General features: G+C 53.2%; 5 protein-coding genes across 6 annotated transcripts in view; all 5 read right to left on the bottom strand.

Moving 5' to 3' along the window:
• Positions 1 to 8,286: 8,286 nt before the first annotated feature.
• Positions 8,287 to 11,725, bottom strand: LOC101279719 (fibroblast growth factor 11-like). 2 transcript variants are annotated; one of them, XM_049701822.1, is made up of 5 exons: positions 11,586 to 11,725; positions 10,584 to 10,749; positions 10,276 to 10,379; positions 9,456 to 9,654; positions 8,287 to 8,554 (listed from the first exon to the last, which is right to left on the bottom strand). In XM_049701822.1, the coding sequence occupies exons 2-5, from the start codon at positions 10,708 to 10,710 to the stop codon at positions 8,535 to 8,537; spliced, it is 450 nt and encodes a 149-aa protein (XP_049557779.1). In that variant the 5' UTR covers positions 10,711 to 10,749; positions 11,586 to 11,725; the 3' UTR covers positions 8,287 to 8,534. The 2 variants fall into 2 exon arrangements, with proteins under 2 accessions (XP_049557779.1, XP_049557778.1); XM_049701821.1 differs by lacking the exon at positions 11,586 to 11,725 and having other exon boundaries at positions 10,584 to 11,425.
• Positions 11,726 to 13,375: 1,650 nt separating this feature from the next.
• LOC101279217 (transmembrane protein 102-like) overlaps positions 13,376 to 26,226 on the bottom strand; it is a 116,539-nt gene continuing 103,688 nt past the window's right edge. The window contains exons 2-3 of the mRNA XM_049701812.1: positions 16,059 to 16,334; positions 13,376 to 15,957 (exon numbers count right to left, since the gene is read on the bottom strand). Of these exons, the coding sequence (XP_049557769.1) occupies positions 14,699 to 15,957; positions 16,059 to 16,272 (1,473 nt within the window). The 5' untranslated portion in view covers positions 16,273 to 16,334 and the 3' untranslated portion in view covers positions 13,376 to 14,698. The remainder of the gene's footprint in view (positions 15,958 to 16,058; positions 16,335 to 26,226) is intronic.
• On the bottom strand, positions 18,638 to 22,612 carry LOC117202080 (uncharacterized protein SPEM3-like). The gene is given in 10 exon segments (XM_049701927.1): positions 18,638 to 18,799; positions 18,801 to 18,999; positions 19,001 to 19,247; positions 19,250 to 19,632; positions 19,634 to 20,225; positions 20,262 to 20,907; positions 20,939 to 21,435; positions 21,581 to 22,150; positions 22,268 to 22,325; positions 22,475 to 22,612. Coding segments are annotated over 10 exon segments (3,366 nt in total). The 3' UTR covers positions 18,638 to 18,763.
• LOC101278225 (uncharacterized protein SPEM2-like) overlaps positions 22,872 to 26,226 on the bottom strand; it is a 115,404-nt gene continuing 112,049 nt past the window's right edge. The window contains 1 exon segment of the mRNA XM_049701801.1: positions 22,872 to 22,990. The gene's annotated coding sequence lies outside the window, so the exon portion shown is untranslated.
• The window catches only part of LOC117199193 (uncharacterized protein SPEM3-like), a 111,241-nt gene continuing 109,460 nt past the window's right edge, over positions 24,446 to 26,226 (bottom strand). Inside the window, exon 5 of the mRNA XM_049701815.1 lies at positions 24,446 to 24,578. The gene's annotated coding sequence lies outside the window, so the exon portion shown is untranslated. The remainder of the gene's footprint in view (positions 24,579 to 26,226) is intronic.

The raw sequence follows: 26,226 nt of genomic DNA on the forward strand, positions 1-26,226 counted from the left end.
ATGAGACGTTTGAATCAGAAAACCTCTAAGGTCCTTTCCAACTGTGATGCTCATAGCTCTGTCTCAGATGGTTGACCTGGATCTCTCTCCCTTCCCAGCTCTGTCCTCTGAACTCCTCATGGCATTTCACTGGTCTCGCCCTTGGACCATGGTCAGGTTTTGCCTTGCATCTCTCTTCTCCTTGAAGTTCTCTGAGGTCAGGCCCTTGGGCTTCTTCCTGTCATACCCTTGTCTAGCTTCTAGAATAGTGCCTTGGGTATAAAGAGTATTCAGTACACCCTTGTCAAATAGACGATCTCACACAGACACAGCTGGAATATGATCCTGGATCTTTCATGCCCTACTCCCCCGGCCCGCCCCCTAGCCCCAGCCCATGCTGGTTCCACTTTGACCCTGTGGAAGCTGGGAGGGAACAGCAGTGCGCACCCACCTTCCCCTGCTGGAGCTTTGCCTCCCTCAGAGCTGCACCCACACAGGGTTTCCCTGCCCCAACCTGTTGCTAATTTTGGTCTCTGTGGCTTGGTCCTCCTCTGCCACACCTTCCTGTGACGTCCTCAAGCCCCCATCTCCCAGCCAGGGAGCGAAGGAAGGGAGATACCACTGAATGCCCTGGCGGGGGTGGAGGGGTTCTTTGCTGAAGTCTTCTACCTCTTTCCTTTCCAGTAGTTTATTCCTCCTCATTCTCATCCCTCCCAATTATGAGCTTTGTGAACATCATTCTCCTAGCGCAGACACCAAAAAACGAAGGAACAGAGTGGGTGAGCAACTTCCCCTGGGTTGCACAGCGGGAAGGTCTCTGTGGACAATAAGTTTCTTGGTGGCCACCGTCAGCAGAAGATGACAGAAAAGGGTAAAGACCCCAGTCCTGTAATGTTCCCATCCATCTTTGCTCCGTGAATATCATAATCTCTCTCTGTGGCTGGGAAATGCCCACCTTGGTTTGGCAGTAGGGTTTGGATATTTTTGGGCATCTGAACCTTCCTCCACGTCCCTTCCCCTCTCTTTCTTACTGCCCACAGCTCATCAGTCTCCACCACAGGGCAATTCCAGTCCCTGCCTCCTGGTCTCTGCTCTCCTCTGGACCGTGTTAGGGACTGTCACCTACCCGGCGTGACACCATTACCCTGCACAGTTGGTAGCCTCACTATCCTCATTCTAGAGGTGAGGACACTGAAGTTCAGAGACGTCCAGTGACTTGTCCAAGGTAACACCCCAGGTAACGTGTAGGGCTGGGCTCTGAAATCATGTCCTTAGCCCCCAAGCCCAGGGCTCTCTCCTTTGCAGCCTACATGGGGTGGGGGCAGCCGTGCTTTCTTCCACTCTCCTGGGGAGTGGCTTTATTGGAGAAGAACACAAACTCCACAGTCGACATAAATGGAGCACTGACTCTGTACCAGGCTTGGCTTGAACTCCTTCAATCCTCACCACATCCTACGCAGTGGGTACCACTACTCTCTTTGGTTTATAGCCAGGGAAACTGAGGCCCAGAGAGATGAGTGACTGATCTGAGTTAACATATCTAGTGGTTGACAGAAGTGTCAACTTGAACCCAGGACCGACAGCTTCAGTGCTGAAGAATGGTGCTGCCTTTCTGAAAGGAAAAGCACAGGTTTGAGAGAGCCATATAGGTCTGGGTTTGAAGCCCCGCTTTGCCACGTCTAGCTGGTGCCGTCTCTCTCACCTGGGCCCCTAGATATGCAACAGGGGTGCTGCCCTGCAGTGTTGGGTTGTGTGGACACAAGAGAGGCATCTAGAGATAAAGCTCATTATAAAGTTCTGGCCCTGGGCACAGGGTAGAGGCTCAGTCAACCCGAGTTCCTTTTTTCTCTTTCTAGGCTTCAGCTAAGGTTCTCCGGTCTCAGCCCACGAAGGAAGGATTTTAGATTACAGGAAAGAGGGTGTTCTACTGAAGTTGGAGCCGGCTTCTTCCTGGTCCCAGGCAGCTTGCCCTTTTCATCTTCCTGGACCTCGCTCCGAGGGGCTGTGGGAGAGACTGTGCCCTGTGTCTCCCTCTCTGTTTTACAGCCTGAAGTTTAATCTTCTCCCCTCCCTGCCCACCCTGGTGTCCCCTTTCCACCTCCCTAGCACACTGCCCGTGGGTTTCTACCATGGAAAGGCCCTACTGCCTGAACTCCTATCTGCTTCCTGTGGTTAATATTGGGGCAGGTTCTTTGAGTGGGAACATCTGTCTGAGTCACTGTGCCCTCCGCAGCTCCCACTGACTCAGCATTGGGCTTCCCTTCCTGTCCCCATTCCCCCTCCCACAGGTGAGCTTCTCCCTGCTCCACTCTGACCACCGGCTCCTCCTTTACCAGCCGCTCAGAGCCTCTGAGAGAGGGCAGGGCTCAATTTCAAGGCTCCACTCCTTTTGAGCACCTGCTCTGAACCAGGCCCTGTGCTAAGCATTTTCTGTGCATTATCTTATTTGAGTCTCAAAACATCACTGTGTGGTCACGGTTAGTTACTAACTGTTTCCTCTTGGAGGCTCAGGGAGGTTAAGGAGGTTAATTTACCCCAAATCGCAGAGCTAGGCAGAGCCATGACTCAAACCCATGTCTGGCGGACTCCAGATCCCAGGTTCTTAAACACACTGTCCTGTGCGATATTTGGTCCTGAAGCAGAGGGAAAGACAGACAAGCGTCCTTCTTGCTGGGAGAATTTGAATACCCAATCACACACTCAACTTTGGGGGAAAATTTGGCTCCTGGGCACCCACTTAGAAGTCAAAAGTTGCCCTGGGATTTCCCAGAGACCAAAGAAGGCCACCATGTGTGGGAGGGAGGAAGTGTGAATTTCCAGGGGCGGGAGGGGTTCTCAGTGCTTGGAGTCCAGTGGTGCTGGGCAGTCCAGTGGTGCTTTCCTGTAATCTAAGATCCTTCCTTCGTGGAGAAGTGGTTCTCATCTCCTTGGAGGTCTGGGTTACTTGGACTGGGCTGTTCACTCCCTAGCAGACCTTCACAGAGGGCCCTGTGTGTACTCACACTCTACCACCAAGGCTCTCTGGGTAGTAAAAGAGGCAGAAGTGGCAACAAGTATTGGCATGGCTGGTGACAAGGGCTATGGTGGAAGCAGGCAAAGAAGGAAGACTTTGAGGAAGGCTCTGAAGAAGGGCAAGGACCCACTCTCCCCAAGGTCTCATGTAGAGTGATGGAAGGTCAGAGAGTGCTGGGTTCAAATCCAGGCTCTGATGCTTCTGACCTAGGGGATCTCCAGCAGATTTTCTCTGAGCTTCAGTTTTGCCATCATGAAATGGGGATAATCCTGTCTACTTCACTGGAGTGTAGTGCCTGGTAAATAAGGCGGGGCTTTTTTTTTTTTTTTTTGATTGATTGATTTTGGGCTGCGTTGGGTCTTCATTGCTGCATGCGAGCGGGGGCTACACTTCGTTGAGTTGCGTGGGCTTCTTATTGCGGTGGCTTCTCTCGTTGCAGAGCATGGGCTCTAGGCGCATGGGCTTCAGTAGTTGCAGCACGTGGGCTCAGCAGTTTGGGCTCGCGGGCTCTAGAGCGTAGGCTCAGTAGTTGTGGTGCATGGGCTTAGTTGCTCCGTGGCATGTGGGATCTTCCCGGACCAGGGCTTGAACCCGTGTCCCCTATATTGGCAGGCAGATTCTTAACCACTGTGCCACCAGGGGAGACCAATAAGGTGGGTTTTAAAGCCCTGAGAGGTATCAGATGCTACTCTCTGTTTCTGTTCCCACCTTGTCCTGTCATCAAAAAATACTTGCAGGAACAATCTTCCCAGCAGCCATGGTTGCTGTCAAAGTCAATGGCTTGATTCTCAAGTTAGACAGTAACTCTGAGCTCTACTCTTTTGGCCTGATCACAGAGGGTTTTAGATAAGAGATTGAGGTGAATTGAGGGTCACTCCCATACCTCTTCTTAAAAACAAAGCAAAAGAAAACAAATCAAGCAAACAAGAAAAACCCCAAAACTAAAAATAGTGTTACAATGTCAATTGATGGGGAATTGGGAATTTAACTCACAAAGATGCTACTTAACCCTCAAAACTGGGAGGCTTTACAGGCTGGGTTAAGAACACAGATTCGAGACCCAGACTATCTAGTTTTGCTTCTTGGCTCCATGATATTCAAGCTGAATGAACTTGGACACTTTTCTTATAATGCCCAGTATCCTTGCATTGGGCCTTATCTCCCTCAGCTGAGAATGGGGATCCTAAGAGTACTACTAGGGTCTTCCTCCTGGAGAACATGTGAGGCCAAAATAAGATAGCATGTGTCAGGAGCTAAGCACAGAACCTGGAGTATAGGAAGCTCTCAGAAAACATTAGCCAGTCTGTTACTGCTTGGAAACTGCGGTTTAGCCTTAGAGAGTGGCAGTGCTGGCCGGGACTCTGGGGTTATCTAGATGCATGGTTTTCACCTGGGGGGCTCCAGGGTGTGTGGACGTGCCCCAGGAGCCCCTCATCAGATTCCAGAGAGGAATAGGCAGGCCCACATATCCTCTGCCTCTGCCCCTGCCCCCATCTGTTTCATAGCTTGGGGTTCCCTGTAAAAGTTGTTTGGATAAAAGTGTGTGTGTGTGTTGACAGGGTTGGGGGGTGGGTGGTTCTACTGGTTTTTTTTAGAAGTTTGAAATCTACAGATTTGTGTCAGTGATTTCCAGCTCCCTCTACCCCATGAGGACCTTTGACTATCTTTTCATCATAAACCCCATGGTTTGAAGAGTATGGTCTACCTCCAAACTACATGTATTTAGCAATGACGTGTAAGATTTTTAGCTCTGGTTAAGGTATTTTGGGAAGACCTTTGGCAACACTTACAATTAGGAATCGTCATTGTCTATTTCAGAGTCTGAGAAGAGACTGGGGCCCTAGGCCTGGGACTTGGGTCCCCTCTACTCCTTTTCCTACAGGGGACCACGTCTTCTGAGCACCTTCTATAGCATCATCTTATTTAACTTTCACAAGCATCCTTTGCTCCGATCTTCATTTTAGACTCAGAGAACAGAGCACGGAGGCATGGGCGGGGGTTGTTGGTGGTGGTATGTATCACTGCCCAGTATCACTCATTTGATAAATGGTTTTCAAAGTCCCAGCCCACTGAAGCTTTATTTATTTTCTGCATGAAAACTAGAGGCTTGTAGGATCTGTCCACTTTTCTCCAAGTCGTCCCAAATCTTCTAAACATTTCACTGTTATTTGGAATTCATTAATTGGTTCCCTATGTTAGCAGAGCTATGCAGGAAGGTACAGATGAGAGAACTGTGTTAAGCCACAAGTGGTCTGTGTTTGATTTCATTACTTGCATCTCCTCCACAATTCCACGCTACAGTTTATTCACACATACACATGAGCATACTCTAAGGAATACATGCTCAGAAACAAGGTGTCCACAGCAGAACCCCAGACATATACACTCCACAACACGTCTGTTCTTTAAGGCATAAACATGGAAGCGGATGCACACACAGGGATGGTCAGATACTCGGACTCTTATATGTATCCAGATACAAAGAACCATAGCTACACAGCATGTACACACATACACGTACACCCTAATTGAAATGAGTTCTCTCTGAAGCCCGTTTGACCAGATGTCTTTGGAAGAAGGGATATAGGATTTACAAAAAGGAGAATTGCAGCGATAACAGGGTAAACTTAACATGCTCACTAAACTGGCAAAAAAAAAAGTTGGAGGGGAGTTGAATAATGACACCAAATGCTGAGGATTACTTTTTATAAAACAAGTGTCTTAATACATTGCCACTAACAAAGAAATGGTCGTTTTTTTTGGAAACATCTTTCTTATCGCTCCAGTAGTCAGATGTGTTTATACTCTCTTTTGCTGTAATTCCACTTCTAGGAAGTTAATCTAAAGAAAAACATCAACAAGAAGAAAATTTGACTTATAGAAAAGTAGCCACAACACTGTTACTTAGGAAATAGTGGTAGCCAGATAAATATCTACAATTAAATCCCGTTATCTCAGTTTGAGGCAGTCTTTTCCAGCCACATCACAATGACAATTATGAAGACTAGGGAACATCACAGAAAATATTTATGATAAAGTCAGTGAAAAAGAAGAGCACAAAACTGGGAGTTCACTGTGGATGGGATGAGATGAAGATTTGTCTACAAAGAGCTAAACAATGGAAAGTGAGAAACGAACAGTTCTTTGAGAGAGATATGACCATTATTGATTTGGTTTTTTGTTTGTTTACTTTAATGTTGTTATAATAAAGATCTCTGTTCCCAAAGCTATCTGTAATACAAAAAACCCAATGTAAGCCAGCCTGACAACTGCAGTAAAGATTTAACCCACTCGCGGATAATGGACCCTTAGCAACTCCTATGTTCGAGGGGCTGTATACACAGACATGTACATCTCTAAGAATGCCATGTGTACATTGGACTTGGTCAGCCTCCCAGCCTCAACCTACAAGAGTCTTAAATGACAAGCTAAGAATTGTCCATGGTGCTTCACAGGCCTAAGGCTCACCTCTGTTATTCTTCCAAGCCCTAAACTTGAATATTTTCAGGTGATCTATTTAATACAAATATCTGACCTTGCAGCTCCTGATCCTTGGAGATAAGACTCCAGTTGGTGAAAAAGTTATTCAGTAGGGCCAGAGACCAAGTAAGGTCTAGGCTTTCCATGAACTAGCTCTGTGACCTTCGACCAGACTTGTTAGCATTCACTGAAAACTGACCGCTTTGGGTGCTGTGGTGGATGCCCTACACCAGAGGTCCTCAACCTTCAGGAGCGCCAGAATCACCTGGAGGGGGTTCTTGTTGATACAGAGGTTACTGGGCCTCACACCCTGTGATAAGACTCAGTAGGACTGGAGTGGGGCCCAGGAATTTGCATTCTAACAAGCTGCCAAGTGATGTTGAAGCTGCTGACCCAGTGTGGAGGGCCACTTGCTCTACATAGATTTTGCTCAAAATAACCTTGCAAATGAAGGGCCTTAAATATTACTCCCATGAACTAAGAGGATAGAGAACTTGAGTGACTTGGAAAGTCATTTAATCTTCTTGGTAATATGATTACCTCCTGCTCTTTCAAGAACTGAAATATGGAATTGATGAAACAATCCAGATACTAGTCATTAGCTCTGATGTGAATACCAATACACACACACACACACACACACACACACACACACATACACACACACACATCTTCCCCTCTATTATGGAGACCCACTGCCAGCCTGCCTTCTTTTTCAATATGAACTATCTCCAGGGGTCAGTTTCCTGTTTGTTTTTTGTTTTGTTTTTCAGTCAATGAGAATGAACTGAATTAGATGGTCAACTTAGAAACATGCATGGTTTCTGCTGTCACCAGGGATCCTCAGCAAAGTGACAGCATGCACTGCTAGTGACTCCGCAGATGACCCAGGCTTTGTGGTCTCAGGCTTATCAGTGTATCCACTGTGCTGCCTGGGTGAGCTGGGTGCTGGGGACATGCAGAAGAGCTACTGCTTTGCAGCTGTGTGCCAGCAGTCCATCTCTGTGCATCTCAGCTGTAGTATGAGGAAAATAACACTGACCTTCATCAGGTAGTGGTGAGGGTTCAATGAGCTGCATGTGTAAAGAGCACAGACTGGTACCCAACAGAGATTTTCCTGGGACTTGATGAAATGGCTCCAAACTTGACATAAAAGAGTAAGAGGGTGAAAACAGCCAGAACACTCCTGGTTGAAACACAAAAAAAAACAAACAAAAAAAGAGAGGGGAGCCTTTCTTAACCAGATACCATGGCTCATTATGGTCAATGCAGTGATAAAGTAGGTGACCAATAAAAAGAAAGTCCAGAAACAGAACCACGTATGTATGATGCTATGGTATGTGATATGGCTTGTATGTCACATCAATTCAAAAATTAGGCCTGGAAAAATGGCAGTCCATATGGAAGAGAAGATTAAATTGGATCCTTACGTTACACCATATGCAAAAATCAACTGCAGATGGTTAAGTGTTAAAAATACGCCCCTGGGGCTTCCCTGGTGGCGCAGTGGTTGAGAGTCAGCCTGCTAATGCAGGGGACACGGGTTCGATCCCTGGTCTGGGAGGATCCCACGTGCCGCGGAGCGACTAGGCCCGTGAGCCACAACCACTGAGCCTGCGCGTCTGGAGCCTGTGCTCCGCAACAAGAGAGGCCGCGACAGTGAGAGGCCCGCGTACCGCAGTGAAGAGTGGCCCCTGCTTGCCACAACTAGAGAAAGCGCTCGCACAGAAACGAAGACCCAACACAGCCAAAATTAATTAATTAATTAATAAACTCCTACCCCCAACATCTTCTTAAAAAAAAATACGCCCCTGAAAATTTTAATAGAAAACTATAATAGAAATATCTTTTGAACTTTGGAGAAGGGAAAGATTTCTTAAACAAGATACAAAAATGTTGACTCTAAAAGAAAAGAATGATACATTTTCTGTATTACAATTAAGAGTTTTCTTTCTTAAAAAGACAACTTGAAAATAAGCTACAGGTACTTCCCTGGTGGTTCAGTGGTTAAGACTCCACGCTCCCAGTGCAGGGGGCCTGGGTTCGATCCCTGGTCAGGGAACTAGATCCTGCATGCTGCAACTAAGACCGGCGCAGCCAAATAAAGAAAGAAAGAAAAAAAAAAGAAAATAAGCTACAAATCGTAGACTATATGGCAATCCACATCCTAACAAAGGATTATATAAGAATGTATCAAGAGCTCCTTGATATCTGTGAGAGACTCTATTCTTGTTTAAAATGATTCAGAATATATTGTCCTACATCATTGGCTTTGTGCTTGGCCATGTAACCTCCTTGAGCCAACAGAATGTGAGCAGATAGGACATGTGTCATAGCTTAGCAGAAGCTTTAAAAGCATTGCAAGTTTCTTTTTCCTGGATCCTCTGCCAGGAGAATGACATATCCTAAACAAAAGCTGTTCCTTTAGCCTGAGCCCAGGAGTGGGAAGACGTGGGGCAAGGAGCTGACCCACAGGTTGAAGCAGAGATGCAACTGACCTGCAGACTTGAGAGCAAAAAGGAATGTTTCTTGTTAGAAGCCACCGATTTGGGGGATGAGGTGGGGGGGTTGTTATGGTAGCGAAAGCTGACCAATATGGAAACTAGTACCTAGCAGTGGGGTGCTGTGCTACCCAAAGAATAAAATGTGTGGTTTTGGCTTTGGGGCTGAGTGGCAGGCAGGGAAATAACTACTATAGGGGGCTGGAAAACCAGCAAGCTATGTAATGTAATAGTTAACCATTTGGAAAAACTGTCACATGTGATCATTCGGAAGGGCTCCCTTCCCCTACACTGCTGCTCTGGGAACCCACAGAAGGAGAGCTTCCCAAACCTCCAAAGGCCAAAGCCTTCCTGGCTTGACCTGTCATAGCATGTGTCCTCTTAAAACACTTACAGCCCCTTAGCTGTGTGTCACTAAATGTCCATGTCAAGGTCAATACCGTCCCATGTGGTCCACCTCTTCCCTGGGGGTCCATACTCACCCTCCAGGAGCTTGGGCACAAAGTGGGCGGCTGCCTTGGTCTTCTTGACTCGATTTCCCTTCATGACTTGGCCCTCCTTGTCCAGGCCCAGGTACCAGGCCCGGCCAGAACGACGCTGGTGATAGAGAGCAGAGGCGTACAGGACATAGTAATTCTCAAAGACGCACTCCTTAAAGCGACACTCAGCTGTGAAATGTGGCTGAGGAGACAAAGACCCAGAAAGACACACACAGACAGAAACACAAAAAGACACATCACTGAACAGAAGGGAGCCCTGGGAAGAACAAGGCAGGATATAATCCATATGTTTGAGACTGGGAGAGCCAACTTCTGAGTCCACGCAGGAACTGGGAGAAAGGGAGGATGAGGAAGAGTCTGGTGGCCCCCCGAGGGCCGGGAACTAGACTTCTGGGGGCCTGGGATAAGAAGATAACTTCTCTCTGCTCTACTCCCAACCTCTCACCATCCAGGGCACCTGGAGGGAATTTCTGCTTGGAGGAGCTCCTAATCCTTCCCCAGCATCCTGAATGACTCTGGGGAAGTGAGTAATAATGAGGTCTAGAGGAGGTTGGAGAAGACACAGGGGTCCTAAAAGGTTGAAAGAGTTGGACATTCAAAGAGCCTGGGGGTATTTAGGAGGCTATTGGAGGAGAAGGGATTGGAGGGAGGCTACAGGAGGTGCTTGGGAGCGGGCAGTGAGGACAGGGTGTCGGCAAGAGCTGGAGGGAGAGGAATCCCTGAGTTGCAAAATATCTGTAGCTGGGAAGGCTGTAGCTAGGGGAGTCCCCTGACTCCAGGCCACTCTGCCCCCTTGTCTCACCGAGCTGTAGAGCAGCCCCTCAGCGTTCATGGCCACGTAGTGACCCAGCTTGGCACTCTGGATGGTGACTACACAGAGCCCCACAGGGATCAGGTTGAAGTGGGCTGGGGGTGGAGAGAAGGGGTATCGGTACCCCAAGCCTCCAATCCCCATCTGAGCCCCCCCTCAATTATGGTCCTTGTTCTACTTCTTCCTTTGAGGGGTCAAAGAGCCAGACTGAAAACAACAGAACCTGAAGCCACAATAGGACTGTCATCTCCTATGCCTGCGCTCCCCCTTCCCACCCAGCAGCTGGATTCCCCTCTCACTGAAAGAGCTGGTGTCCTCTGGGGTGCCCTGGATGCTCCCATCGGGATTCGCCTGGAGGTAGAAACGCTGGCGGCAGAACAGTTTGGTGACGATGCCTTTGAGCTGAGTCTCTGGAGAGAGAGACATTCATCTTGGAACATGACATCTCTGTTCCCAGAAACATTGCTACACTTGGCGGGATCAGAGGAGAGAAAGAAAGGAGGATGGAGGGAAGGAAGAGGGTCCCAGGGCCCCAGCTCCCTGACCCTCTAAGCAAGCTCTCTCCCACCTCTCTTTGACTCCAGAGGAAGCTGGGGTGTGGGTCCCTTCTGCCTCCTCTAACCAGCTTTCAGTTGAATTGATTGAAATTTATTTAAAGGCTTAATTCCTACTCTACAGCTCAACCAGAATGGGGGGAGGGGAGAAGAAGGAAGAGGAAGGGGAGAGATATATGGAAACGCAGAGGACAGAGGGAGACAGGCAGAGCTGCTGAAAGGGCAGTGTGTTTGCGAATGTGGGGGGCATTAAGGTGACCCCAGGGTAGGGGCGCCCCCTCAGGGGTGGGGGTGGGACTGGACCTGACGCTGACTCAGCACCTGCTGCTGCAGCTGCCGCTCGCTTCGCGCGGGCCTCGCCTTGGCCCAGCGCCGGACTGTCTGACACTGACCCATCTGTCTGTCTGTCTGCTGGCTCGCGGGAGTCCCAGCCGTCCCTGAGGCTCAGCCTCTCCCCTTCAGCCAGGTAACCCGCCTGGGATGGGGGATATTCGGTACCAAACCAAGGAAATGGGGGAGGGGGCCAGGGAGCTGGTGAGGCTGGCTGACTCACGTGGGGGCTGGGTCCCACTCAAAGAGCGGGCTGCTGATCGTACCACTGCGGACCGTACCACTGCGGAGGCGGTGGGGGGATGAGGACGGCAGCGGGGTGGTGGGGGGTCTCCCCCTAAGGGAGCTGCGAGCGGACGGGAGCGAGGCCAGAGGGACTTCCCGCCTGTCGCACCGGGACGGGGACCACAGGCTAACCTTCACAACTCTCTTTGCCTGGCGCTTGCGGCCGAGTTCCCCGTACCCCCTCGTAGGTGGTACGGCCGCCAGTCTCCGTGCGGGTATCCAGCCTTGTAGTGTGTCTGAGTTCCTCGCGGCAGAGGGTCTCCTGAGCCCGTGGGGCCCGATTTCTGAGCCGCGTAGGCGGTCGTGGGGGAGTGCCCAGCTCCCTTCTTGACGTGCAGGTCACGGGAGAAGGGCGCACAGAGGGCCGGACTCGCGAGGTAGCTGCAAGGACACCCGGGGGAGAGCTGGGGAGATTGGTACCGAGCCAGGCAAGCTCGGCGAGGAGGAACGGAGCCAAGGCTCGGAGGAGCGGGGGAACCGGGGCGGGGGCGGGGCTTCCGGAGCCGCAGAAAACCTCGGGGTGACCCAGGCTTCCGGAACCCCCAGGCCCCTCCCCTCGGCATTGAAAGAATCTCTCATTGAGAGAGAGGGCACGTAGTCAGAGGATGGTGGGGGTGGGGAGTCCTGTGTTGGGGGGGGGGCGAGCGGGAGCTTCCAGGCTTCGGGGCACCAGGCTTAGCCCCTCAAGCCTTCCCCCTGCCCTCGAAAGCGAGGAGACTCGGGGTTATGGGCGCGAGACAAGGGAAACTGAGGCATCGTCTGGCCGAGGGTTTGTGGTCCAGGCCCACCCCCTTTCACTTTCGGGCAGTCCCTGTCAGTCGGGCCCCGCTCTTCCGAGTCCCTGGCCTCACCTTCCCAGGCAGAGAGACCGCCGGCCCGGAGACCCCGCCCCAGCCACTCACCCGGGCAGCGGTCCGGTCGCGCGGGCCGCTCCCCCGCACAGTCGCACCTTGGACAGCAGGATGAGGAGCTGCTTCTGGCAAAGGGACTTGGTGCCGCGGGGACACACGCGCCTCTGCACCGACACGGGCCGGCTGTCCCCGGGCCCGTGGACCTCCCGCTTCTGCCGGATCAGGCTGCTGGCCAGTGCCGCCATGGCACCCCGGGAGGAGACACCCCCAAACCGGCAGGCTCCCGGAGCGCGCTGGGCACCCCCAGAGAAGCCCGCTAGCTCACCAGGACATGCTCTTGACTCTCCGGTCCGACTCGCCGCCTCACCCACGGGACCTGAGGATAAGCCCTAGACGACCCCCACCCCAGGCACCAGCTCCCACCCTTGGGCCTCGTGCTAGCTTCGCCAGACCCAGCAGCCTATGTACCTCTCAGTTGACCCCACCCTCGACCTTTGCCCCCCGCAGAAAACTCCCCCTTCTCTGATCTCCAGTGTCCCTGTCCCCCACTAACACTATCCCAAAGCCAAGACCCTCAAATTTTCCACGATGTGGTTCCAATATCCCCAGGCACCTTTCCACCCTATTTCCGGGCCCTGCACTCCTGCCAAAGCCACTCTTGTAATTTTAAGGGTGTGGGTCCTTAGCTTTGGGGATATTAGCTCACCCCACCCCTGCTGGGGTGCTGCCAGTGTCTAGGAAGAACCCAACCTTGGTGTCTTTTCTTTTGCCACCCTCTAATTGAAGAATCCCCCACTTTTTTTCACTGAAATCCCCAAAAAAGTATGCCTTGAAATATCCAGACTGTCGCCAATCAGCAAGAAGAGGTTCCCAGACCCTGTCTCTGGACGATACCGCTTTTTACCAAGTCACCCCCATTTCTAGTGGCACAGCGTTCCAGCTGCTGAGCCCCTTTCCTCACCTTGTTACCATCCACTCCTTTTGAAGTCACCTCCAAATCCGCCCTTCCTAGTGGTTACACCAGGTGGTTGTCTGGAGGGCCCTGTGTCACCTCGGAATAAGGAGCATAGGTTTTTGGCTTTTTTCTTTTTTTCTGGCAGCCCCTAATTTCCTCGGGGACAGCTGGTGCTGTTTAGATCCCACGCCCTCCAATCCAACCAGCCCCCCGAGAGAGGAGTGCACCCACGTTGTCACGGGTCCCCAAATGTGAACAGACCCGCTATAAGTCAGAGCGCATCAGAGCTTTCTGCGACAGGGCTTCCTTGTCCTCCCCGGGACTGCCTATAGCGCCCCCTCTTCCTTCCCCGACGCCCCTCAACCTGTCCTCTCTTGTCGATCCGGGGACGGCTGGCGCTGGCTCCGGTTCCAGGCTCCTCCCTCCCTGTACCCCACAAGCGGAGCTTCCCCCCACGCCCAGCTAGACGTCCCGGACCCCAAGAAGGAGTGAGAGTGTCTCCGCAGAGAGCCCTGGTCTGGCGAAGTGAGCACTGGGCCTGGCGGCTGGACCAAGCGGAGCGGCGGCAGCGGCGGCAGCGGTAGCGGCTGTGGGAAGCTGAGGCGGCGGCAGCGACAGCGGCTTCCCCTCCCCCGAGAGCCGGTCCGGGGGCGGGGCAGGAGGCGGAGACGCCGGGAAAGACGGGGAGGTGAAGCTAGGCGGGCGGAAACCCGGGGTTCCTTGGAGGCAGGGAGTGGCGACGGTCTTAGAGACAGGCGGAGCCGAGGCAAGGCCGCATGTCTCGCATGTCTCCGGGTTCAGAGGAGGAGGGACAAGGAGGCGACTTCACTGAATGGAACTCTGGATGGGGGGAGAGGTTGGGTTTAGATAGATGGAATGGCGGATGCCCCGAGAATGGAGAAAGGGACACTACTGCCCGGGATGGAGGACAGAACTGGATGAGGAAGGTGGGGGGAATAACTGAAGAGATAGCGGTGGTGGTGAGGTCTAGCCTGGGGTGAAATCCGGCCTCCTTAATGTCTCTGCTTTTGTGTGAGACAAATTGGTCAGTCCCTGGTCTCCATACTTTTCTCCTTTACACGTTCTTTCAGCAAATATATTACCCCCATCCCTATTGACTCCTAAGAGAAAAGACCATACGAACTGGCGGGAGATGGATGCCAGGGGCTGCACCGGAGTGGGCGGGGTGCTGGCCACAGATTTGGAAAGTGGAGAGGCCAGAATGGAACGACCTGTGCCAGGGATGGGGCGGGAGGAGGGTGGGAGGAAGCGGAGGAACCGGCGAGGAGGCCTTCTAGAACGGGCTCTTCAGGCCCAAAGGACTCAGCCTGTCTCCCAGGTGAGGGGAGAGCAGTCCCCTCCACATCCCGCTGGCCAACAGAAGCACATTCCAGGTTAGTAGGAACAGCGCCTTTAAAGGGCCCCGCCTCCCACGCCGGCTAAGACGCCCCCCCTTGCGTGCAGCCTTGGCCTCTTCCACAGCGGGCCAACGCCCCGAGCAGCGAAGCGGCGCAGTCCCCCGCACGGAGCTTTTGGCCACTCAGAAAATAGTGGGGCAGCGTCCCGGCCTCGAGCACCCGGCCCAGCTCATCCAGCAGCCCGAGGCAGCAGGCGCCCGCATTCTCGGCTCGCGCCAGAGAGGGCGCGGACAGCCGCTCACACGCCCAGTAGAGCAACGTCCGCAGGAGGTAGGGCGCCGCGACCCTAGTCCTGGCCACCAGAGGGCGCAGCAGCGCCTGAGCCGCCGCGTGCGCTTGCAGCAGGGGAACGGATATGCGCGTCTTGAGCGCCAGCTCTTGGCGGGCGAAGCAGAGCTGCCAGCCGGAGGCGTCCGGCCGCTCTGTGCCGCCGCCGCCGGCGGGCACCAGGTAGAAGGAAGACGACTCCGAAGCCAGCGGGCCGGCCCACGAGTGGCTCCGAGGCCCCTGGGGCCAGCCGGCCACAGACACCACGGGGATCAAGTCGAAAAGCAGGAGGCGGCGCGGGGGCCCGGGCGTAGCCAGGAGGATGGTGGTGAGCCCCGCGTGGCGGGCTGCGTGGACCAAGCGCGGGGCACCCGGAACCGGAAACGGGGACTCAGTGACCGCAGCCAGCGAAACAGAGAACCAGGCAGCCACCTGGGCGGGGCACAATGTGGTCCATGCCTCCGGAGCCTCCAACGTCTGTGGCACTGGGCTAACGTCGGTTGCTTTGGTGACGTCACCATCCGTTTTTTTCGGTGGTGAGGGAAAGCCAACATCGGTTACGTCTTGTTGAGGCAATTCTGGCACTGAAACATTACTAGGTGAGTTTTCCAAAGACTCGTGTGCCTCAGGCTCAGTGACGTGTAGCTGGTCCACGGAGATTTGCGGATCCTTGGGAGTTTCTTTGCTTTGGGCTGGGTGGATCGAATCACGTCCTCCTGGGACTGGGGGTCCTAGGCAATCCTGCCATGCCTCCCGGACCGAGGTTCCGCGTACCTGCTCTGGGAGGAAGAGCCATGTGTAACACGATTCCACGTCCGGTTGCAGCTCCTGCCCAGTGCCATCTAGCGAAAGCACGGGCACCAGGAGTGTGAAGCCGGCGTCGTAGTGAGGTCCCCGAGCGTAGGGACCTAGAGGCGCAGGCCCCAGATCCAGGGAGCCCTCGCGAATCCCGCAACGAAGCAGCAGGAGCTCTGCCTGAGGAGGAAAGCGAGGGTCCCGGCGGTGAACGAGACCTAAGGAAAGAGAAGGGATCGTAAAGTCGTGATCCAGAGCCGGGGCGGGGTGAGGCGGAGCTGAGAGCTGCAAGTTCCCGAAGGCTGGGAGGGTTACTTACCAAGCAAAGAGAAAACAAAGTCCTTGGCCTGGAGGAGATCTGGTCCTGGCTTGGGACCTTCACTCCAGCTCGCCTGCACACCCAGCTCCTGGATCAGCTGGGTTAGTTCTTTCAGCTGCGCCCCAGAGCAGAAGTCGATGTCCGTGAGCGGCCGGGCTGGGGCTGGGGGCGGTGGGCCCCACCAGGGAGCACTCCCCCAGACCGCGGAAGCCATATGGCTCTGTCGTTTGGGGGCTAGGAAATACACAAACGGGAGGAAGCCCAGACGGGCCGTACCTTTTGCTGCGGAAAATTGGCCCCCGTTCTTGGCTCTTCCAGAGGCCAAGAGGGTTCCCAAGACACGGTCCGCCAATGGGTCTGCAGACGAAGGGCCCTAAATTTAGTCTTGAAAGAGAACAAATAAATACCTCCTCCGTCCTTGCCCTTTTCTCATATGCTGGTCCCCGCCCCCATGGAACGGTTCACCTGACTCAGCAGGTAGAAAGTAGCTGTTTGGCCCCTCCTAAGGAATGCAATAGCCTCCTTCGCTGCCCCTTGTCTACGTCCCCTTACCTCTTTTTCAGAAGAGGCTAGTGGTTTGCGGCTTCCCTCTTAGGGTTAGCTACAAAGGCTGGGAAGAGAATGGATAGGAAGATTCCACAGGTAACTTCTTCCTGCTGCCTGTAAGGCCACGCCCTTAAATTATAACCACGCCCCTTTCTGGAGACTGTCGGGGTGGTTCCGGACCAGCCCGGCCTCCAGTCAGAGTTCAGTCACTCCTTTCGCTCTGCAGAGATCTCGCGGCTATCCTGGGAGTTGTAGTTTGTCTTCAAAGGTACCAGGGCGTTGGGGCCACGCCCCCACATCCTTTCCTGTTCCGTTGAAGTAGTGCCTGATGGAAGTTGTAGTTTCTATGGAGGTAAGCTATTCTGTGTCTTTATGATAAACTATTATGTGTCTTTATGATAAACTATTCCGTGTCTTTACAAGGCCAGGTGAAGCGCACAAACACTCCTTGGGGTTAGAACAGAGGCCTAATAGGATGGATCTGAATAGCAAACAATAATGAGGGACATACACTAGGGAATGCAGAGAAATAGGGGACTCTACATCTCACTTGGGAGTAGAGAAGCCCTGGTCATTTAAATCTAGAAGGGTTCTTGCATGCAATTATAACTTCAGTTTAGAGATGAGACTGCAAGCCTAGAAAGGTTGCACATGACTTGTCCAAGTTCAGAGCTCAGCCAGAGAGCTGTTGGAAATGGGCTCTCCAGCTGGGACGTATCTCCTTGGAATCGGTGGTGGTAACGTTAGACAAGAACACACCGATAGTGTGCATGTAGTGACCCAGGGATGGACATCTGACTCAGGGAAGGGACATATTAGTGTTGCCCACCTCAGACACACAAGTGGTGTCAGGGAAAACACTTTGGAATCTCGCAGTTTATGTGTGTATACAGAAGAGTTATCAGGACTGAAAATCAAGTCCAGAGGAAACACCAGCTGGGCTAGGGCAGGGCAATGAAAAATTATCAGGGGAAGGAAATGGCTTTCAGCGACCAGTGCTATCATGGACACAGCTTAAGTCCAGGATGAACCTAGGAGTCAGAATAATAGGACAGAAAGATAGGACACCAGAGACACGCTCACAGATTAGACCAATGCATACTGGACCAGGAATTCTAACATTCCTTTTTCCTAGGGGTCTGTCTCCCCAGTGAACTAGGCCTAAGTCCATGGGCAAGAAAATTAAGTGGAGACACCTTGAAATATCTAGAGGCCTATGAAGGAGGGGACCCTCAGAATCCAGGGCTCAATTTGGAGAGCCTAAAACACAAGGTTTCCTAGTCACTGACAAAGAGAGGTCTTCTCCCTCAGTAACCAAGAGCCCCAAACACAGCCCAGAACGGGGGAGGCAAGTTTCCGTACATCTGGTCATGAGCCAAGAGACCAGATGAGGAAAACTGAAGCCTGGGCTCTTCTCACAATCTGGGGAAATCAGGCACTGGGTGTCCAGCCCCACATCTTACCTCCTCCCTAGAGAGTGGCTTCTGAGCCACGCTAAAAAGAGCTAAGTTCTCTGGTCTCTGGGGGAGCTTTAAGATGCTGGGGGTGGGTGACAGGGAAAGGAAAATTGCTCTAAACTCTAAAGCACTGCTCTCCAATAGCATTTTCCATTGTGATGCAAATGTTCTAAATCTGTGCCGTCCAGTGCAGTAGCCACTAGCTCCATGTGCCTACTGAGCCCTTAGAAGGTCATGGCACTGAGGAACAGAATTTTTTTTTTTTTTGGCCAAGCCATGAAGTTTGCGGGGTCTGAGTTCCCCGACCAGGGATTGAACCCCAGCCACAGCAGTGAAAGCACCAAGTCCCAACAACTGGACCACCAGGGAACAGAATTGGATGCCAGGGAAATTCTGTTCCCTGAGGAAGAGAATTTTTAACATTTTAACTTAATTTTTAACAGAATTAATTTTCCTTAATTTTAACTAATTTACATTCCAACAGGCATTTGGCTAGTGGCTACTGTAATTGACAGTGCAGCTCTAGGGCCTTGGGGATAACGGATTTAGCTAGACAGCGATGGAGGGAAAGCAGGGTGACTTTAGGTCCTCATCAGGTCCTGTGGAATTGGGCTGGGGTGGATGTCCTCAAGCAACCACAGAACACTTCTCTTGTCTCTTTACTCCTCATGCATATCTGTCCCTCTTTTTCTAAGTTGCTCATCACACACTGATACCCCCACTCCTTGATGGTCTCTGGTGAGTTGTTGGATGTCTCTCAGTGAAGGCGCCTGGGAGACACAGCTTCGCACTTGTCCCTGCATGCTCTGAACTGTCGCTGGCGGGCGCCAAAGACCACATGCCCTAGCCGGGTGCCTGACCCAGGACAGTAGGGCTTCCAGCTGGTTTTGGGAGGCGTAGACATCTGGCGATAGTTCTGGCAGGCTGGAGGAACTGAGGTACACCCAGTCTTGGCTGCCTGCTCGCCGGGAGGGTGATTGGAGCTCAATCAGTACAGGTACTTCTGAGAAGATTTGCAGGTCATTGTAGGCCACCTGAGCCCTGGGAGAGCAGGAGTTCTGACTGGGTGGGACAGAAGTCCATGGTATGTGCTGCCCAGCATCCTCCTTTCGAGGAACTGCGTCAGATATAAATGACTTTCGGGTCTGATGTGGGCCCAAAACTTGGACAGAGTCAGTTCCAGATGGTTCTTATGGAGGCCAGGGTTTGGGATAAGGCATGAGTTGTTATGGAGGCCTGATCTCTTGAATAAGCCAGAGTCTTGAGTAAGGGCTGGACCCTTATGGGGGCCAGCATCGCGATTAATTCCCGAGTACTTGTGGAAGTTAGGGTCATGGGTATGTTCTGAGCTCCTGTAATTTCCAGCATCTTGGGTAAGGCCACATCTCCTTTTGACTTCAGTGGCTTGGGTAAAGCCTGGATACTTACGGAGGTCAGAATCTTGAGTAAGGCCTTGGCTCCTGCAGACTCCAGAATCTTGGGTAAGACCTGGATTCTTGTAGTCTCCTGAGTCTCGGGTAAGGCTTGAGCCCTTATGGAGGCAAGGGGTTTGCACAAGGCCTGGGATCTTCAGATTCCTGGCAAAGGCCTGAGCTCTTGTTGGCTCCAGAGTCTTGGGCAAGGTATGGATGATTCTCTGGCCCAGAATCTTGGGTAAAGTCTGGACTCCTAGAGACTCCTGCATCTTGGGCATTACCTGTACTCTTGTCACATCCAGAATCTTGAGAAGGGTGTGGGCTATTATGGAAGCCAGTTTTTTGGGAGAGCTCTTGACTTTTATACAGTACAGTCTCTTGCTTTCGTTCCAGATTCCTAGAGACTCCAGAATCATGCATAAAGCCTGAGCTCCTCTGAATGTCAGAAGTTTGGAGAAATGGTGTGTTCTTGTGGAGACCAGAGGGCTGGGTGAGATATGGGTGTATAAAGAAACGTCTATCTCGAGTAGAACCTAAGCTCTTCTGGGAGCCAGAATCTTGGGTAATGACTGGATTCTTCTGAAGATCAGAGTCGTGGGAAAGGCTTGGATTCTTGCAGAGGTAAGGGTCTTGGGTAAGGCCTGGAAGCTTGTGGAGGCCTGGATCTTGAGCAAGGCCTGGGTTCTTGGGGAGACCTGGGTCTCGGGTAAGGCCTGGGTTCTTATGGAGGCCTGGGTCTTGGATAAGGCCTGGGTCCTTGTGGAGGCTTAGATTTGGGGTAAGGCCTGGGTTTCTGAAAACTCTACAGTCTTTTGAAGGGCCGGGGGTCCTTTGGGGGACAGAGCCTTGGTTGAGGCCTAGACTCTCATGAAGTTCAGGGGGTTGGGGCTGGTTTGGGGTTTGGGAAGTAGTGGATAACTGGGGAGGGATGGGGCCCTGGGAAGAGAGGACAGACTGAGGAGACTTGGAGGTTGGGGGGAAGGTGGGGGGTTGTATTAAGGTGGAGGGCTTCTGGTGGTTGCTGTGTTGAAGGACAAAGGATCTGGGAGAAACAAGAGGCAGAGAAAGAGTGCATGGTGGAGGCATGGTGCATGGTGAGCTCTGGGCACTGGTTGGAGAATGGAAGCAAGGTTGAGAAGGTGCAGCATCCTTGGAGTGCACCAGGAATGTGGGGTAGACTGGAGTCTGGGGGTCTGTGTTTCTCTTCTCAGAACTGCTAGGATGGAAGCTGCAGTAAGGGAAGGTCTTGGACTGTACAAATTTGTCTTTGGCATCATTTGAGATCTTCCCTTCCATATTCCCCAACTCCAGGTAACCCAGTATGGATCCTGTGGAGGACTTGGCACTGTCCCTACTACATTGCTTCAGTGTTTGCTCTGCTGTACCAGAGCTCACCAGACCATGCCCCCCTTGGGGCCTGGAGGGAGTACCAACCCATCCACACTGAGGCGGCATCCAGCAGCAAGTTCTTTCTGGAATACCCAGAGTTCTGAGGCAGACACACATGGAATAAGTTCTGCTTTACCCTGAGGTCATGGTAGACCACATGGCCGGAGGAGAGGCCTTGGCTAAAGGCAGACAAGGTAGAGGGAATAGAACCTAGGATGGGCGTAGGGGTGGTGGACGGGACTTGAGTGTTTGTCAGGGCCATGCCCAGCCCTGGGACAGAGGTTGTGGCAGAGATCGGGACAGGGGCTGGTGTAGGGGCTAGGGCAGGAGTAGTAGCAGGGACAGAAGTTGGGAGAGGGACCAGAGTGTTGGCATGGATATAGGTCAGATGAGCATGGGTCAGGGTGCAGACAGAAGTTTGGCCCAGGGACTGGGCTGAGGCATGTGAGGTGTCCTGGTCTTGGGCCTGGGCTGGGGTATGGGCTGAGGTATGCTCAGGGCCATGGACCTGGGCAGGGCTGTGCTCAGGGCTGAGGGCTGGGGAGGGGGTCTGGGCTGAGGGGTGGTGTGCTCAGGGGAGTGGAATGTGGAGCAAGTCTGGGCCTGAGGTGGGGCGTGCTCAGAGGGGTGGGTGGAGGAGAAGGTCTGGGCTTTGGCAGGAGTGTTCCCAGTGGGGTGCACTAGGGAGAAGGCCTGGGTCTGGGCGGAAGTGTGCTCATGGGCGTGGCCTCGGGAGCAGGTCTCGGCCTGGGTGGGGGGCGGGTGTGCTCAGGGGGGTGGGCTGAGGAGAAGGTCTGGGCCTTGGCAGGAGCATGCGCAGGGGGCTGAACTGGGGGGCGGGTCTGGGCCCGGACTGGGACCTGGGCTGGGTCAGAGTCTGGTGTCTTAGTCTTGCTGTCTTGGGGCAGGCGGAGTGGAACCACGTCCACCTTGCTCATCCTTCGGAGCTTGGAAGATGTCTCCTGCCTGGAGTACAAGGTGGCTTGGGACTTTAAGGCTGTGACCGGAGGGGCCTCCCCAGCTCCCACTACCCGCTCCATCCACAGTCCCCGTGGAGCCTCCGTGGAAGCCCCAGCCCATCCACACTGAGGCGGCATCCAGCAGCACTTAGAAGCATTCTCGTCATTTGTGTCTGGTATCCAGGAGTTTGGGTGGTGGTTTGGGTGCCCGAGCAGGAAGCTTGGGCGATGGCGGAAGCGGGAAGAAACTCTTGAGCACAGGTTCTTGGGATCCACGGAGCAGTGCATGCACATGCGATGGCTGCCTACACAGCTGGCTTGCTTGTCTTGGGGAAAGGTGAGATGGGTCAGGGCCTGGCTTCCTGAGGGGCTGAGAATCAAGGCAGGGATAGAAGAAAGGGGACAGGCCCACATCCCCTGAGCCCACGCTGGCGCCCACTCACCTTTGGGGAAAATACGATAGAAAAGTACCCGCAAGTAACTCTTCAGATGCCTCCAGAGCTGAGGGAAGCAGGGGAGGGGGAAGACCGGGAGCAGGGTTAGCCCTGAAATCCAACACTTGTCCGGCCACACCCCAGCAGCCCTCCCAACCTCAGCGCCTTCGAGGCCCCAGGGCTCCCCCAACTCCGCTGCCCAGATCCTGCCCTGACCATAGTCACCACGTTCATCCCCAAGTTGAGGAAGATGAATCTGATCAGGAGCAAAAGAATTGAGTCTCCTAGCTCCTGGCATTTCCTGGGGATGGTGCCAGAGCATGGCTCGGCTCGGTAGAGGGCTCGCTCACCCATGGCCGTTGGTCCCAGGACTGCCTGGGCCCCCTGCCCTCCAGTTTTAACTGGGAGCCAGACTGGGTCATAATGGGGCAGGTGGTGAGGTCACAGTGAGGGAGGGGGATGAAAAGGAGGGCCCAGAGTGGCATTCCCTGGTAACCAGGGTCAGGTAAGCTGAGCCTGGACAGTCAAACAGGGCCCGGTGGCCGGCATACATCCCCTCGAGCGGTCATTCATTCGCACACCGCCCGCTGACTCACTTGTTCAAATGACACATTCCGTCTCTTGGCCCCTCTTGAGACTAGGAAGACCTCGGCCTCAGAGGCCTGCTGAAGGCCTGGCTGGAGTCCAGAGCCTCAGCCTTCTTCATGCCCTTCACTGGGCCTGGAGCTGGACCTGCCCAGATGTGGAACCTCCCAGTTTGGAAGCAACTTCTTATATGAGGCTCTCTGTGGACAGGGACAGCTGAGACACAGAGGAGGTGCCCAGAGACCAGTGGCTTGGAGTCTGCAGCTGCAGATGTACTTAGTGCATGGCATAGGACCAGGAGGGGCCTGCTGGCAGGACTGTGGCCACTAAACCAAAGGGACCCTCAGGCCAAGAAGGGGACACTGGCTTCTTATTGCAGGAAGCCAAGCGCAGGGACCCAGGCTGGCAGAAGGAGTGGCGCTTCCAAGCCACAGACCACCAGTGTTTCCTGGACTCTGGCACTCTTTATTCCTCTCTCCATGCCCTGCCGCCCCCTGCCCCTGCCCCCATTTGCTGCTGGTAAGTTCATTTTCCCAGTCTGGCTCCTGTGCAGAGAGGGCCTGGAGGCCGAGGTGGAAGGTAGCAGCGAGTTGGCCCGCGCTTGGCCCTCCTGCCGTTGCCGCTTCCGCTCCAGGCTGTCATACACCTGGTAGTTGGCATTGCCTCCCCGGGTTCCGGCTGAGTGGCATGAAGGTGGGCGGAGGTGGAGGGTGCTCGGTAGCCTGGACGTCAGGCAGGGGCTGGGAGGGGCGGAGGAGCAGCGCTGAGCTGGGAGCCAGGGCCCGCTTGTACGAGGCCTCGGCCAGCACCGTGAGGGAGGCGGACGTGGCCAGAGGGCGCCGCACGGGCAGCATCTCGGCCCATTCGGCTGCCCGGCGCCGCACCGCGTGGGGATCCAGGGAGTAGTTCAAGTGTCCCGTGAAGGGGTGCGGGCTGCGGTTGGGCTGGCTGTGAGCACAGCTGGGGAGGCTCCGTCCGTGGCCCGGGGGGGGGGGAGTTGCACTGCCAGGCTTCGGGCCGGCAGCCCAGGAATTCTTACATTCCTTTTTCCCAGGGGCCTGTCTCCCCAGTGAACTAGGCCTAAGTCCATGGGCAAGAAAATTAAGTGGAGACACCTCGAAAAATTTAGAGGCCTATGAAGGAGGGGACCCTCAGAATCCAACGCTCAATTTGGGGAGCCTAAAACACAAGGTTTCCTAGTCACTGACAAAGAGAGGTCTTCTCCCTCAGTAACCAAGAGCCCCAAACACAGCCCAGAACGGGGGAGGCAAGTTTCCATACATCTGGTCGTGACCCAAGAGACCAGATGAGGAAAGCTGAAGCCTGGGCTCTTTCTCACAGTCTGGGGAAATCAGGCACTGGGTGTCCAGCCCCACATCTTACCTCCTCCCCAGAGGGTGGCTTCTGAACCACCCTAAAAAGAGCTAAGTTCTCTAGGCTCTGGGGGAGCTTTAAGATGCTGGGGGTGGGTGACAGGGAAAAGAAAATTGCTCTAAACTCTAAAGCACTGCTCTGCAATAGCATTTTCCATGGTGATGCAAATGTTCTAAATATGCGCCGTCCAGTGCAGTAGCCACTAGCTCCATGTGCCTACTGAGCCCTTAGAAGGTCATGGCACTGAGGAACAGAATTTTTTTTTTTTTTTTTTGGCCAAGCCATGAAGCTTGCGGGGTCTGAGTTCCCCGACTAGGGATTGAACCCCAGCCACAGCAGGGAAAGCGCCAAGTCCCAACAACTAGACCACCAGGGAACAGAATTGGATGCCAGGGAAATTCTGTTCCCTGAGGAAGAGAATTTTTAACATTTTAACTTAATTTTTAACAGAATTAATTTTCCTTAATTTTAACTAATTTACATTCCAACAGGCATTTGGCTAGTGGCTACTGTAATTGACAGTGCAGCTCTAGGGCTTGGGGATAACGGATTTAGCTAGACAGCGATGGAGGGAAAGCAGGGATAATTTATGTCCTCATCAGGCCCTGTGGGATGGGGCTGGGGTGGATGTCCTCAAGCAACCACAGAACTCTTCTCTTGTCTCTTTACTCCTCATGCATATCTGTCCCTCTTTTTCTAAGTTGCTCATCACACACTGATACCCCCACTCGTTGATGGTCTCTGGTGAGTTGTTGGATGTCTCTCAGTGAAGGCGCCTGGGAGACACAGCTTCTTCGCACTTGTCCCTGCCTGCTCTCAACTGTCTCTGGCGGGCGCCAAAGACCACATGCCCTAGCCGGGTGCCTGACCCAGGACAGTAGGGCTTCCAGCTGGTTTTGGGAGGCGTATACATCTGGCGATAGTTCTGGCAGGCTGGAGTAACTGTATCCATTGGGTGGTACACCCAGTCTTGGCTGCCTGCTCACCGGGAGGATGATTGCAGCTCAATTAGTACAGGTACCTCTGAGAAGGTTTGCAGGCCATTGTAGGCCACCTGAGCCCTGGGAGAGCAGGAGTTCTGACTGGGTGGGACAGAAGTCCATGGTATGTGCTGCCCAGCATCCTCCTTTCGAGGAACTGCCTCAGATATAAATGACTTTCGGGTCTGATGTGGGCCCAAAACTTGGACAGAGTCAGTTCCAGATGGTTCTTGTGGAGGCCAGGGTTTGGGATAAGGCATGAGTTGTTATGGAGGCCTGATCTCTTGGATAAGCCAGAGTCTTGAGTAAGAGCTGGACCCTTATGGGGGCCAGCATCGCGATTAATTCCCGAGTACTTGTGAAAGTTAGGGTCATGGGTATGTTCTGAGCTCCTGTAATTTCCAGCATCTTGGGTAAGGCCACATCTCCTTTTGACTTCAGTGGCTTGGGTAAAGCCTGGATACTTACGGAGGTCAGAATCTTGAGTAAGGCCTTGGCTCCTGCAGACTCCAGAATCTTGGGTAAGACCTGGATTCTTGTAGTCTCCTGAGTCTCGGGTAAGGCTTGAGCCCTTATGGAGGCAAGGGGTTTGCACAAGGCCTGGGATCTTCAGATTCCTGGCAAAGGCCTGAGCTCTTGTTGGCTCCAGAGTCTTGGGCAAGGTATGGATGATTCTCTGGCCCAGAATCTTGGGTAAAGTCTGGACTCCTAGAGACTCCTGCATCTTGGGCATTACCTGTACTCTTGTCACATCCAGAATCTTGAGAAGGGTGTGGGCTATTATGGAAGCCAGTTTTTTGGGAGAGCTCTTGACTTTTATAGAATACAGTCTCTTGCTTTCGTTCCAGATTCCTATAGACTCCAGAATCATGCATAAAGCCTGAGCTCCTCTGAATGTCAGAAGTTTGGAGAAATGGTGTGTTCTTGTGGAGACCAGAGGGCTGGGTGAGATATGGGCGTTTAAAGAAACGTCTATCTCGAGTAGAACCTAAGCTCTTCTGGGTGCTAGAATCTTGGGTAATGACTGGA

This window comes from Orcinus orca, chromosome 19 (assembly GCF_937001465.1).
Source record: "Orcinus orca chromosome 19, mOrcOrc1.1, whole genome shotgun sequence".
Lineage (NCBI taxonomy): Eukaryota > Metazoa > Chordata > Mammalia > Artiodactyla > Delphinidae > Orcinus > Orcinus orca.

Excerpts from the sequence above, each read along its gene's own strand:
- LOC101279719 (XM_049701822.1), bottom strand. The coding sequence starts at position 10,710 with ATGTCTCTCTCTCCAGAGACTCAGCTCAAAGGCATCGTCACCAAACTG. Across the intron at positions 10,380-10,583 it reads AGAGGACACCAGCTCTTTCA|CCCACTTCAACCTGATCCCT; the intron begins GTGAGAGGGGAA and ends CTCCACCCCCAG. Across the intron at positions 8,555-9,455 it reads TGTGCCCAAGCTCCTGGAGG|TTGCAGCATGCAGGATCTAG; the intron begins GTGAGTATGGAC and ends CGCCGGTCTTAG.